The following is a 12,481-nucleotide window of genomic DNA, read 5'->3' as shown; positions in this document are numbered from 1 at the left end:
GAATGACTTACATACTGACAAGAACAATTACCTTTCTTAATGTCGGCCATTCAAAATGCATCGCATGGTGTCTGCAATGCATTTTGCAATTAATATTTTACGTTTAAAAAATATGCGTGTGTGTGTGTGGGCGTGTGTGGAGAGAGATGGGGCGACGGTTGGCGAGCTGTGCCGTCAACCCGGCGATCTGCTTACGATTCCCACTCACGGCCAACACCAGTGGCAACTACCTTAACCGGTTATGGGTCCTCTTCATCGGTTAACCTGGAGTGGTATAAAATAATTGGCACTGGGGAGTTAAAGGCGGCAGGGAGTGGTGCTGGCCACGCCAACCTCGTGGTTTGCCATGCCGGCCTTCATAGGTGCCCGCGAACAGCATTTGCATGTGTGTGTGTGCATATATATGTGTGTGTGTACGTGTATTGGGGAGCGATAGTGTAGCACTTAGCGTGCTGCACTACGAAGCCGGCGACTTGAATTCGATTCCCGCTCATGGCCAACGCCAGTGACGATTGTCTGAGCCGGTTCTGCGCTTCCCCTAGATCGACTCGGCCTCAAATGGGTACCTGGTACGATGTGTAAACATCGCCACTGGGGAGACAAAGGCGGCCGGGCGTGGTGCTGGCCACCCACCCCCTCGCGTGCCGTGCCGGCCTTCGTAGGTGCTAATCGCTAACAGCACTTGCCCCAACAGGCTGTCCGCGCTATACGGGGGATTTTTGTCTTTGTACGTGTATACGAGCACATGGGTGAACTTACTTTAGTTGCAGCAAATGACCATAAAAGGTTTCAGATGAAGAAATCAGTGCCTGTGCGCCTCAAGAGACCTCTGTGTTTAGATGCCGCCCATTAAGCTGAGACAAACATCCATAGCAAGGCAGTTTCTTGTTGTAAACTTTAGGGAGACTGGACATTCCACATACAAGAATTCAGATGTTCTTTTCTCTCTAGTTATGAGGGTAAAATTCAATTGTGTTTTTTTTCCTCCCACATTGAATGCCACCCTGTAATTTGTAGGCATAACCTGCTCACCCCACGACCCTTTAATCGCCCACTCCACCACCACAGTTACTGTTCCCTCTTCAAATTCTCATTCTATGGCAATCACTCATTCTAGATTTGAAGCTTTCGTGACTGCAATGATCCATACTCTCTGGTTCTATTCGGTAAAGTCACGTAAAAAACAACAACAAAAAAAATTCACGACGTTTCGGCCACAACACAAGTGGCCTTCATCAGGTGAAGGGACCAGACTGTCTAGAGGACAGCGCTGGAGTGAACACAGCCAAGCTCAGACCGCGACCTTTAAGCTGTGTGAGAGGAAGCAGAGCGCCTTGACAAAGGAATTAGCATAAAATTAGCATTTAATTGGCGGACTCAGCATGATGAACGATGTACAGGGGGGGAGCATGTGCAGACCGGCGAGGGGGGGAGGGGGGAGTTTACATATTGATGGTGTGAAAAGGGAATTTAAGCAGCTGCGAAAGTTTGGGATGCCACTACTTGAAAAAATATACTGTACCATTGAAAATGAGTTTAATGTTTGGTTTGATTCAGGACATCTTTCCAATGGTTGCTTAATTTGAAACCATCCTCTCGGTTGAAATTGTGTCTGTGTTTGTAAATCTGAATTGCCTCGTGAACAAATCTCTGATAAAAACCCGTGGGTTTGCAAAGAACCTTGGTATCGGAGAAAATTATATCGTGATCAGCCACGGCACTCATTCCCCATTCATTCAATCCATTTAGCATCAGTATAGTGCCCTGAGAACGATGATTTAAGGGCGCTTAATAAATTACAATTGTTATTACTCTTTGGTTCTTTTGGTAAAGTCACGTAGAAAGAAATTAAATAATAATAAAATACGACGTTTCGTTTGCAACACAAGCAACCATCATCAGGTACAAATGAATGAGAAAAAAAACCTCGTAAACTTGGAAAATATAATGCAACACAACACAGAGAGTCGGCCAACAAAACAGTCTCAACACCCCACCTGGTTGATTTACATTCTTCCAAAGATTGCTAAATTTGAGAGAGAGAGACAAAACATAGACACGGAGACACACAGACAGACAGACACACAAGCAGAGAGAGACTCACACAGAGACAAACAGAAACGTCTCTGTGTCGAGGTCTTAAATAGAGAGAGGGGGGGTGTTTGTGTTGCAATCGAAACGTCGTATTCTATTATTATTTAATATATTATCTTTCTACGTGACTTTACCGAAAGAACCAAAGAGTAATTCAGTACGAAAGCTTCGAATCTAGTTTGTACAATTGTTATTATTTACTGCCATCAGGTTCACTTTCACCGAAGTCACCGTCTCATCACAGGTTGACTCCCATTGCTTCCTGCCGTCTATTTCGTTCACACCATCTCCACCGTTACGTTCACGCGTCGTACCCTTGTAAATTATTTGTTAAGCGCCTTAACTAAGGCGCTATCTAAATTCCATTAAGATAAGATAATTATATTATCTTTATTGATCATAATCAATAAAGTGAATGCACAAACCATATATAGGGTGACTAGCTTCACTACCCGGCTTTGCCCGGGACTTGGATTCACCATGCCCGGCCGCCTTTGTCTCCCCAGTGGCGATGTTCACACACCACACCGGTTACTCGTTTGAGGCTGAGTCGACCTAGGGGAGGCCCAGGACCGGTTCAAATAATCGGCACTGGTGTTGGCCGTGAGCGGGAATGGAACTCGGGTCGCCGGGTTCGTAGCGCAGTGCACTAACCACTACACTACCGCTCCCCACACACACACACACACGCGCGCGTCCATAGGTACAAATACACGCGCTTGCTGCAGACACACACAACTTTCAGGGTGTGTACGGCAGAAGAACGCCTTAGACCTGCAACACATTTGTATTTCACTTTACCTGCGATCAGCAGGCACACTCCGTTACGCTTCCGCATACGGGTGACATGACAGATGTGACGTCACAGCTCACTTGCCGTGCAAAATATAAATGCATTATTGCGCCCCCCCCCCCCCCCAAATACAAAAGTCTATTTTTATAATTTTTGCATGGTGTACAGTCTGGAAAGTACCCGCATGGCAAATTTAAAGTTTGTTGCATGTCAGCAAAGTACGCTAAACATTTTGAACAGACACACATAATCACAAATTTCCATTTTATATATATAGATTTGGGTGCAATGCTTATGGCCATACAGACTGCGACCTTTATCATCAATGATGTATGTCAGCTGCTAAGATATACGGTATTGAGCAGAGTGAGACCAACCTATGTTCGCTGGGTGCAAGGTGTCTGAGCCGTCAGAAACAGCCACAACCCACGTAACCTTAATTGTACGTTTGAGATGGGAAACAGAAACCTCCAAGGGGAGACTGAATCGTAGTGTCATTGTGGGGGTTTAACAGACACAAAGATAAATGTCCCCCGTGTAGCCTTAACGGACTGTAGGGGCGAGTGCTGTTAGCGAGCAGCACCTATGAAGGCCGGCACGGCACACGAGGGGGTGGGTGGACAGCACCACGCCCGGCCGCCTTTGTCTCCCCAGTGACGATGTTGACACACCACACAAGGTACTCATTTAAGGCTGAGTCGACCTAGGGGAGGCCCAGGACCGGTTCAGATAATTATCTGAACACACCTGGCCACCTTTGTTTGATTTCGGTAACTATATATGTATAAAATACATTCTATACTGTACACTATCCACCACGACTTCATACAGAGGGTGACTGCAATGTCCCGCCTTGATTTTCAGGGCAGCTCACTTAGGAGTGTGTTGGTACAGTTCACGCTTCCATGCCTCTTACACTTCAACTCGGTACTCTCTGCGTTTTGGAGTCCACCTAAAAAAAAAAATGCTGCCCAATGTTTCGTAACAACTTAGTTCCGGTAACTTTTCCTGATGCAGTTTTTTTTTCCCATCATCTTCCCTTTTATTTCTTTTTCGTTTCACTGGCGTGGTGTTGTTTCATCTCCTCTTGGCAAAAGAAGAAAACAATCAAGCTGTGCCGAGTCTGGGTGCCTCGAGGCCAGGGTATCGGCTATCTGCGCTCAGTGTGTCAACAAAGACTTCATCCAAAACGTTTGGAAAATCGACGGTTTTTGTGACACCTTGTTGCTTGCAAAACCACAATATCTGTTGGGATTAAAACAAGCCCCAACATACGAGATGTGTCTTCGTAGAACGTACTGAACATTTGCATTCATCATCATCTCATAATATTAAGTTATATTGTAAACAGAATATATAAATATGCATTAGTTTAAAAAATATATATTGGACACCAATACGACTAGATGGCTTCACAATCACCCTGCACTACATACAATTACGATATAAATATACACAATCAAGGTGTGTGTCCTCATTCACAGATAAGAATTGGGTGGAGCTCATCCTTCTTCGTGGTACTGCGCCCGTGATGGAAATTCCACATTTCTACGGTGGGTGGGTGGCTGTGGGCGTTAGTTTCTCAATACGGTAGCCACAGTTGACTTCCCGTAACACGGCGCGAGTCACACTGAAGCCAGAACTGCCAGTGAAGTTGAGTGCCAGCCCCGATGCTCTCTCTCTTCAACAGGCGACACGTGTCAATTCTTAAACCTGGGTGGGGGAACGAAGCACCACCCCCTTTTTATTGAGCTTTTCTCGCAATTGCCGCATCTGCCAAACTGCGGCGTCGACGGTAGAGGTTTTCAAAATTCATACAATTCCGGTCGTTTCTCTCGAGAAGCGACAAAATAATGGCGAACGGCCGCCGAATACGACGCCGCGGAAGCCACGCCAACGTTGCTTTATGAAAAGCGGCCTCACCGTCCGCACCAAGGGCCCTAGCGAGGCCCGACCTAAGCGCTGAGCATCGAGCGCTGCCTGCCCAAAGTGGTGGCGAAGCTTCTGCTTTGGTTCTTTCGGTAAAGTCACGTAGAATGAGAATAAAATAATAAATTGATAAAATAAAATAACACAATAAAATTCTCACGACGTTTCGGCCACAACACAAGCGGCCTTCATCAGGTGAAGGGACGAGACTGTCTGGAGGACAGCGCTGAATTGGGTGGAGCTGTGTGGGGAGCGGGTGCAGGGGGAGCGCCGCCAGCGATGAAAAGAGGGGTCGTGGAAAATGTGCAGTCGTAGAAAGATTAGACGCAGAGGAGAGACTGATAAGACACAGAGAAATGGACTGAAAGAATGCTCTCCGCCTCGTCCTTCCTGCCCTTGACCGGCCCACCACCCTCATTGCGAACCCAAGCGAGAATAGCCGTTGTTTCATCAGTCTGTTCTTGATTTAAAGCTTTCGTGACTGCAGGGATTCATATTCTTGGTTCTCTCGGTAAAGTCACGCAGAAGGGAAACAATAAAATAATACAAATATAAAACAATAAAATTATCACAACGTTTCGACTGCAACACAAGCAATCATCATCAGGTGATGCAACACAAGCAATCATCATCAGGTGATGATTGCTTGTGTTGCAGTCGAAACGTCGTGAGAATTGTATTGTTTTATATTTTTATTATTTTATTGTTTCCCTTCTACGTGACTTTACTGAAAGAACCAAGAATATAAAGTATGTTCTTATATATAAAAAAGGCTTTACCCTATCTGGCATAAGTACATGTGGTGTTAAGATGCCCAAACACCTATTTACAAGGCATCAATTACTGCATCAACCCCACACACCTGTGGTAAAACATGCAAACGAAACATGCTTTGATAGCGTATGCAATTGTCCTTGAAACTTGATTGGCCTACACAAGAGGACAGTCTCCTTCATTGCTTTGTCTCGTCAGTGCTGTAGACCAAATGTCTGCCCATAGGCAAACAGTACAAAGGACAGTGCAAACGAGAAAAAAACATTCATAGATCGGGTGAAGCAGTTATATCCATGGGACCATTTTTTGCGAACATCTTAACACCTGTATTTATGCCAGAAAGGGTAAGCATTTTTGTTATAATCTTGATATAGTACACTCAAACTTTGCCCATCAATTTAACGAAGGTACAGTTCGTCCATAGTGCCCCTGTGGCTCTACCATCCGCAGTTTACCGCGAAGATTCCCATATGCATCATAAACAAGTACTGTAATCTAAGTACACTGCTTGCGATTATGCTGCCGCAGAAGAATGCAGACACCGTCATCATCATTCTAATAAGTAAGGGTTTTTATTTTATTTACTGCAGATATTTCATTCACCTTATCTTTATTTTCAGGTTTACGTTCACGTATACAAAAACAGTACACTGTACTGGACAGTACACTGTACTGCGATAGAAAATATTAATAATATTTTTTACTTTAAAAATACTTCCTGCTTCACTTTTGAGTTAATATAGGGTAAACAAAATGAGGGGGGTGTCCCATTACAAATCATGAATCAAAACCTTACATATGTTGAATTTCTTTTGCGCCGTACGTAGCCAACCGTGCTAATCGGAGGTGCGGGTGAAGGACAACAAACTAAACACAAATAGCAGTTCTGAAGAAATTAGTTTTCAATCGAGGTGTAAAAGTGCATAGATCCAGTGGCTCCCTCAATATCTGAAGGAAGAGCGTTCCAGACGGCCGCAGAAGCACATCTTAAAGCGCGCGATGCGGTGACCGTCTTTGTTCGATGGCGAGCCAAAAGCCGCTGCGAGGACTCCCGGAGTTCGCACGATGGTTTACGCTCCTTGCCGAGATCAACAAGGTACTGTGGTTCATTTGTGGCAAGCAACTTTGTGTGCAATGAGTGCGAACTTACAATGCATTCGTTCGGCAACCGGATTGCGGATTTTACTGAACGTCACCCCCGCGATGGGCAAGGTCGTGGCGGCGCACCGCTGCCAATTGCTAAGCGACGGGGAAGCTGCCACTCACCTGATGGCATTGGCAAGCTCCACGCACTTGCAGGGCCTGACGTCCATGTCGTTGAGTAGCAAGATTGTGTCCAGGGGCTGCAGGCCAACCTTGTCCGCAGGGCCCCCTGGATTGGGCGGCAAACGGACGTTTTACCAGCGACACAGTGACATATACCAACAAAGCGGTAATTGTTAAAACTGGCAAATAGGCTTCGATTAATAAACTCCCACGTATGTATGTATGTATGCATGTTGAACTTTTTTTGCGCCATACGTAGTCAACCGTGCAAATCGGAGGTGCGGGGAAGGACAACAAACTAAACACAAAAAGTAGTTAGAAAGAAATTAATTTTCAATCTGGATTTAAGAGTGCATAGCTCCAGTGGCTTCCTAATATCAGAAGGAAGAGCATTCCAGATGGCCGCAGAAGCACATCTGAAAGCGCGCAATGCAGTGACTGTCTTTGATCGATAGCCAGCCAAAAGCCACTGCGAGGATGACCGGAGTTCACATGATGGTTTAAGTCGGCCACAGTTCACTGTTCGTCCACAGTGTAATTTAGTATTTTTTTTTGCATGGCAATAAGCACAAAGTGAAGATTTTGTTAATGATAATAATCGACTGGCACATCCAGGGCTTAAAGCGGCAATGTAACAACACCAAATAATAACACAGAGCGTGTGATTGGCTGATCCCACAGGTGCAACCACTACGGGGTTCCAAGCAGCCAATTACGTGGCTGTAATGAGCAGCAAAAGTGGTCACGACTCGTTGCTGTAAACACGATGAAAGGGCATAGGAGGTCAGGTTTCTCAGGATTTACAACGGGATCTATCATTTTTTGGGGTGTTTTTTTTACATTTTTCTAACAACTTTATTCCGACTGTGCTCTCACCATCATGCCCTGAGACGGCGAGTTCATTCCGACCTCTCGTGGCGTATAACGGCCCGCAGAAGCTGATATTACAGAGCTACCTCTAGGATCCCTTCAAGTGACATATAGTCCACACATAACAGTGCAGGAGTCAAACCTGGAATATAGCCGGATTTTTTCTTTGGCTGAGACCATCACCTATCTACACTTAAAAATCTAATTTAATCACAGACCACTGGCTGGATTTGATCCCAGGATGTCAGCGGTGCCAGCTCAGTGCTCTGACCTCTGAGCCACATGGCCACCTTGTGCTCTACGGATGCAACGAATTCTTGTAAACCTGGGCCACAGTCCATGGTATTAAATTAAAATTGGAGAGAATTTGAAAAAGTGACGACGTTCGCCCTCTAACGCTGCACGTGTGGGTGGCACCTTGGCCTCACAAGCTGTCGCAACATCTGTGACTTTGAGCATTAAGTCAACGGCGTTCCGTCATCCGCGAGGGCTCTTTAGTCATGGGCGCTTGGTCCAAACGAGCCAGTGGGCCGCCTGACGCCCATCACTGTGAATAGACAAAGCGTGCGGACGTTTCGTGAGCGGGCATGCAACCGCTCAGAAAACGAACACTACGTTCGTCGAAAGTATTAACCCTTGCAGGGAAATGATTTAGGGGTGCAGAGCAACACCAATCTGCCAGCAGGGATGCAAATACAAGCCGTCAGAGGTGGCTTTATAGATAACAGATGAAACGGACGAAAATAGCCCCGATCGGAGAGAATCGCGCAGCTCAAAGCGGGTCAGCTGAGCACTCTGGGATCATCAATCACTCGATCAATAAATCGATTCCTTTATTTACATGCAACTGTTGAGTGAAAGCTCATCAGCAACATTAACAGGCTGAGTAAACATAAACTGTTAGAATACCGTGTGAAATACCAACCCTAACGTCAGCACAATACCTTCAACATGACTCTTCTATTTAAGCATATAAGGCAGGTTTTAAAATGATCTTATGTTAACTCGATGTAGACTAGGGATTGCAAATTAAGCAGCAATGTGGTCCGTCATTTTGCAACGATTTCATTTTTATTTTTTTGTTGTTTTATTTTTTACCTATGTGACTTTACCGAATAGAACCAAAGAGTATGGATCCTTGCAGTCACGAAAGCTTCAAATCTAGAACCTTCAGGAGCCTATAACCTCACCCTTCCTTGAAAATCAGAGATTACAGAATAATCATTATCATCATGATCAACAGCCAAGCTCTATCCAATGATGGATGACAAGGGTTCCGATATCGCTCATCAATAGCATTAGCCATGGCCGGGAATAAAACTCGGAAGTCACAGGTTTTCATAGCAAACTGCGCCACGTTGCCACTTGACCAAAGTAACAAACACACATTGCTAAAATTCCACAGGAGGAATTTCCAGAGAGTTATCGTGAAAGTAAATTATTTATCGATGCTGCTACGTTGGCAGCGGTTCATAAGATCAATCTAAAATAACAACGCATTTGTCAATAACAGTGTGACCTTAAAAATATATATATGTAATAGGTCACGTTTCAGGCCAAGGCCCTTCTGCATAGCACCTAAAAATCTGGATTGAAAACTCATTTCTTGAGAACTGCTTTTTTTTGTTTAGTTTGTTGTCCTTCCTCAGCACCACTGATTAGCACGGTTGGCGACGTATGGTGCAAAAGAAGTTCAACATACATGCATACATATAAACAATTTCCACCTTGCACCACCACTCCAGGCATGAGGAATTTGCTAATTGGTCTGAGGTTTTATTTTCCTGGGCGCTGATTCTGTTGCAAGCTACACATTTATACATACATAACTCACCTCCTCCCCCCCCCCTTTGCCATTCGAATTCACGTTGGCATTATTGGGTTTCATGGCCCAAAGCTGAGGTTATGATGAAATCCTTGCGGCCAGAATTTTGGTTGGAGATTCGTCATGGACAAAACAACAAAAAACGACCAGCAGCTTCCATTGGTTTAAACGCATAGGCTTTCGCGACCAATATTATTCATAATAAAAGTTTTTGGATTGGATCGCGTTATTTATAAATGTGTTGAAACCCTCCACCATCTGACACAGCTAATCAGTAAGGGATTTGTCACGTAAACAAAACGCCAAATAGTTACTACTTCAGCCCACCAGCGTGCTGGAGAGTAAATTAACAACATGTACAATTTGAGTACGACATTTCACTGGTAATTAAATCCAGCATCATCGGGCGATTTAAAAATCGCCTGATTTGCAAACAGTAGTAACTATTTGGCATTTTGTTTAAGTGACAAATCCCTTACTAATAGGCTGTGTCGGGTGGTGGAGGGTTTCGACACATTTACAGCTTCCATTTGGCCTCTCGCAAAAAAAATCTTCATTCGTTACACAGCAAACAAATTAACGGGCAAGCATTATTTGTTCACTCGCAGACTGAAATGGATTGCGTGTGCTCGCGGTGCGTTTCTTCAGAGTTGCGTGTCTCGGGATGGACGATGTTAGCCGATTGCATGCGAATGGACCCTTGGGCAAGTAGAAGGAACAAAAAACCGCAATTAGAAACGAGAACAAAAATATATACATTGATTCCTAAATTGAATTATGGCAATTAATTTTTCCCAATTTCATCAAATCTCTCTCTCTCTCTGTGGTGGGGGAGACAGGGAGTGGGAATGCTACGTACGACTCGTTGCTTTACGCTTTAAAAAGCTTGCATTTGTAACGACGATACGAATTAAATGTTTTTCTTCTGTCCTTTTTTTTTTGCTATCGGAGAGTGGCCCTAAGCTATCGTGAATCATGGTGTCTGGGCCACTGTGGCGCGGAACGAGCTCGTTTTTAACTTCATTGCTTGCCGGCTTCTTGAAGGGAATGTTAGATTGTACCTCCTGAAAATGCATTTTCTCACACAGGCTTTAAAACTGGAGGGTATGTGACTCGCAGAGGAGTAGCTTTACACGCACATATACGGCCCTTTGTCAGTTCACTGTTGGATGAGGGCCTCTCCCAGATCGCATGGGCAGTGGTTGGGCTTAATTGACGATGCTTAACCAGGCTGGCCGGTGTGGGCTGGTGAAGGAGGTTAAGCATCGATGTACAATAAATGCAAGAATGTATTTCCCTGCACTGTACTCGGCTGCCCACCACATAGCCATGAAAGCCTTTGATAACCTGTTTAACTACGTATGCGTGATGAACTTCTCTGGCACCGTACGTAGCCAACCACGCAAATCGGAGATGCGGGGGAAGCCCAACAAACTAAGCAAAAAAAAAGCAGTTCTAAATAAATAAATGTGTTTTCAATCTAGATGTGTGCATGGTGGTCGCCGATCCTAGCGCTATCCAGGCCGAACTGTGCTTAGGTTCTGAGATATGACAACATTGAGGCAACGTTAGTCATCCAAGTCTGTGGATTTAATTTAGTCTTTCTCATAGTCTCGTCGATGACAGCAGTCGAAAATATAGCCCACCTGTGTTTATTAAATGAGAGGGTTACGCAATTTCCACATCCCAAATATGGTCATGTTAGCATATCATTAGATGTTCTTACATTAATATATAGCCAGTGATCATTGTTGGTCTTCCTCAGCGGGCAGCAGTCTCTCCTAAAGTTACTAAATTATCTTAATCTGAATTTTCATCCGGGCGAGTCAATCGTCAATCTCGTCACGAGTCACGTGTTGGTCCTGGGCGGCCTATCGCAGCAGAGCCACCACGTTTGACGATTTTCATCCCCTCATGGTCATCGTCGGCGGATTAAAAAAAAAAGCGTGAACACATTTAATCGACAAAACGGTTTCCGTCGCCGATTTCAACAACGCCGTCAACTCTGGATCGAGCGCATCCGGCGATCGCCGGGGGCGGCACGACCACGCCGGTGCCCACCACGATGCCTGGTGGCGTCACAAACGAGGCTCGGCTAACGAGGCTCTCGGCTAACGAGGCTCGGCTAACGAGGGTCGGCTAACGAGGGTCGCTAACGAGGGTCGGCTAACGAGGCTCCCGGCTAACGAGGGTCACTAACGAGGCTCTCGGCTAACGAGGCTCTCGGCTAACGAGGCTCTGCTAACGAAGCTCTCGGCTAACGAGGGTCTCGGCTAACAAGGCTCCACTAATGAGGCTCGGCTAACGAGGCTCTTGGCTAACGAGGCTCTCGTCTAACGAGGGTCTCGGCTAACAAGGCTCCACTAACGAGGCTCAGCTAACGAGGCTTGGCTAACGAGGCTCTTGGCTAACGAGGCTCTCGGCTAACGAGGCTCGCAAACGAGGCTCGGCTAACGAGGCTCCACTAACGAGGCTCCCGGCTAACGAGGCTCGGCTAACGAGGGTCTCAGCTAACGAGGGTCTCGGCTAACGAGGCTCGCAAACGAGGCTCGGCTAACGAGGCTCCACTAACGAGGCTCTCGGCTAACGGGGCACGGCTAACGAGGCTTGGCTAACAAGGCTCGGCTAACGAGGCTCTCGGCTAACGAGGCTCTCGGCTAACGAGGCTCTCGGCTAACGAGGGTCTCGGCTAACGAGGGTCACGAACAAGGGTCGCGAGTGAGGCTCCCCCAGCGAGGCTGGCCCAAAGGAGCGCCGGGGCGCCAGCTCGCCGCGGGGCGCCAGCTCGCCGCGGGGCACCAGCTCGCCGCAGGGCGGCAGCGCGCACGGCCGTGTCCCCGCGCTCACCCGCGTCCACGGACTGCACCCGCACGGGGGAGTCGCAGCAGATGGTGAAGCCGTATCCCTCGGCTCCGCGCTCGATCTCCATC

General features: G+C 46.3%; 1 protein-coding gene across 2 annotated transcripts in view; it reads right to left on the bottom strand.

Moving 5' to 3' along the window:
- Positions 1 to 12,481, bottom strand: part of LOC116953140 (regulator of G-protein signaling 8-like) — a 164,393-nt gene that overhangs the window by 106,711 nt on the left and 45,201 nt on the right. For both annotated transcript variants that reach the window (XM_032973014.2, XM_032973015.2), the window contains exons 9-10: positions 12,399 to 12,480; positions 6,857 to 6,962 (exon numbers count right to left, since the gene is read on the bottom strand). In XM_032973014.2, coding sequence (XP_032828905.1) covers positions 6,857 to 6,962; positions 12,399 to 12,480 — 188 coding nt within the window. The remainder of the gene's footprint in view (positions 1 to 6,856; positions 6,963 to 12,398; position 12,481) is intronic.

This window comes from Petromyzon marinus, chromosome 50 (assembly GCF_048934315.1).
Source record: "Petromyzon marinus isolate PM22_M1 ecotype Great Lakes invasive population chromosome 50, UKy_Petmar_22M1.pri1.0, whole genome shotgun sequence".
NCBI classification, from domain to species: Eukaryota; Metazoa; Chordata; class Hyperoartia; order Petromyzontiformes; family Petromyzontidae; genus Petromyzon; species Petromyzon marinus.
Note: the sequence above shows the minus strand (reverse complement) of the source record. Positions and strands in the feature narration are given on the sequence as shown.